The 2,314-nt window shown below is 39.0% G+C and overlaps 1 protein-coding gene across 1 annotated transcript; it reads right to left on the bottom strand.

The window, feature by feature from the left end:
• Positions 1-881: 881 nt before the first annotated feature.
• Positions 882-1,694, bottom strand: LOC140526745 (olfactory receptor 2D2-like). Its single transcript, XM_072643214.1, has one exon. It carries the CDS (start codon positions 1,692-1,694, stop codon positions 882-884), a length of 813 nt encoding a protein of 270 aa, XP_072499315.1.
• Between the last annotated feature and the right edge of the window lie 620 nt (positions 1,695-2,314).

The following is a 2,314-nucleotide window of genomic DNA, read 5'->3' as shown; positions in this document are numbered from 1 at the left end:
ATTTTGAACTATGCCTAAAGGGCTACAAAAATGTGCATACTCTTTGACCCAGCAATATCACTTCTGGGACTCTATCCCAAAGAGATCATAGAAATGGGAAAGGGTCCCACATGTACCAAAATATTTATAGCAGCTCTCTTGGTGGTGGCCAAAACTGGGGAATGGCTGAACAAATTGTGGTATATGAATGTAATGGAATACTATTGTGATACGAGAAACGATGAATAGGAAGACTTCAGGGAAGCCTCAAAAGACTTAAATGAACTGATACTGAGTGAAAGGAGCAGAACCAGGAGAACTTTGTACACAGGAAAAACCACAGTGTGAGAGGAATTTTTCAAATAGACTTAGTACTTCATTGAAAATTTCCAGTGAACTCAAGGCAAAGTGCCTTCCACATCCAGAGAAAGAATGATGGAATTGAATTGCAGATAGAAACAGACAATTTTCTTTGGTATTATATTTTGTTTTGTTTCATAGTTTCTCCCATTCATTTTAATTCTTTTATGCAACAAGCGTTTAATAGGAATGTACATGTAGAACCTATATAAGATTGTATTCTGTCTCAGAGAGGGACTAGGAAGGGAGGGGGGAATTGGGGAGAGGGAATGGAAAAAAAATCTAAGATATATGGAACTGATGATCAAACACTGAAAACGAATAATATAATTCAATTAAAAAAAGGGAAATGCTTATTTTCTGCCAGATGGCTGAATAATAAGTGTTGAAGTTAAGAAATGAAGCCAAATGCAGTTATACCACAATAATCAGGATTACTTCCTGTTGACTATATTCCTGAATGCTCTCATTATGTCCTTATTCCTTAGGCTATAGATGAGAAGGTTAAGCATAGGGTTTATGACAACATAGAACACAGCAACTCACTTCATCTGCTCCCTGGAGGACTTGGGTGTCATGTAAGAAATTATTAGTGTCCCATAAAAAAGAATGACCACAATGAGATGGGAGCCACAGGTGAAGAATGCCTTGAGTCTTCCCGAGGTTGTCTTCATCCTGATGACAGCCAGTATAATAGCACCATAGGACATCAGGATCAGGGTCACAGGTACAAGAAGAATCACTATACCCATGAAGAAAATGGTCATCTCTGCTTTATGAATGTCTCCAGATGCCAGGGTCAAAAGAATGGGCATATCACAAAAGAAATGGGCAATCTTATTGTCTCCTTGGTAGGGGAGGCATAATGTGAATAGAGTGTCAATTGAGGATGTAACAATACCACTGACCCAGCATCCTAATGCCAATTGACCACACATCTTCCCTGTCATGATGATAGAGTAATGCATGGGGTTGCAGATTGCCAAGTACCTGTCATAGGACATCACAGCTAGCAGCAAACACCGAGTAGCTCCAGATACAATGGAAAAAAATATCTGAGCTGCACAGCCCATGAAGGAAATGATATTCCTTCTAGTCAACATGTGAATTACTGCTTGGGGAACTATGACAGTAGAGAGGCCAAGGTCAGCCAGAGACAAGTTACAAAGGAAAAAGTACATGGGTGTATGGAGTTGTGAATCAGTTAGAACTAGGTAGATGAGGAGTAAGCTCCCAAGCACAGTGCCTAAATAGACCCCCAAGAACAATAAAATGAGTAGCAATAGAGTCTGAGGGTCATCAGAAAGTCCCAGAAGCAGAAATTCTGTCACCCTGGTATGGTTGTTCTGGTTCATGTTGGATGTTCCTGTTTCTTTTGAAAGGATCCAACCTATATTTCATGTAGAGATGTAACCTCAGCATCATAAAATCTTTGAGTTGAAAGGGACCTGAGATGTCATCTGAGTCAACTTTTTACTGAACCATCTATATCTGCAGTGAGAATATTTCCAAAGATCATTTTCACTCATGAATAGTGAAACCTAAGAAAAGAAAGTAGTTTTATTATTTGACATCCAAAGCATTCAGAAATATTCTCTAAATAATAAGCCAATATATAACATGTCATGGGGTTGTAGAAAGGATGTGACTTAGGTAGTTTCCGAGTCTTAATGGCAGCCATAAGTCTCTCGTCAGAAAATGGCAAAGTTCCAGGGAGGAGAGAAAGCAGCAGGGAATGATCCATTGGAACTGGAAGGTTGAATGATCATGGTATTATCTGCCTTTAGCTTCCTTTCCTATCATTTGTGTCCATGAACTTAAATGGTAATTGGTCAAAAAGTCTTGCTGCAATGTTACAATACACTAATGTGAAACTAATATGTAACGATCACCCACTTTTCTTCTCTTTCTATTTTATTACTAACGTCCCTTCTTATATTTTCTACTCTCCACCCACCTCTGCTTACACCAACCC

Source organism: Notamacropus eugenii, chromosome 1 (assembly GCF_028372415.1).
Source record: "Notamacropus eugenii isolate mMacEug1 chromosome 1, mMacEug1.pri_v2, whole genome shotgun sequence".
Classification (NCBI taxonomy): Eukaryota; Metazoa; Chordata; class Mammalia; order Diprotodontia; family Macropodidae; genus Notamacropus; species Notamacropus eugenii.
This window is presented reverse-complemented; position numbering and strand designations above follow the sequence as displayed.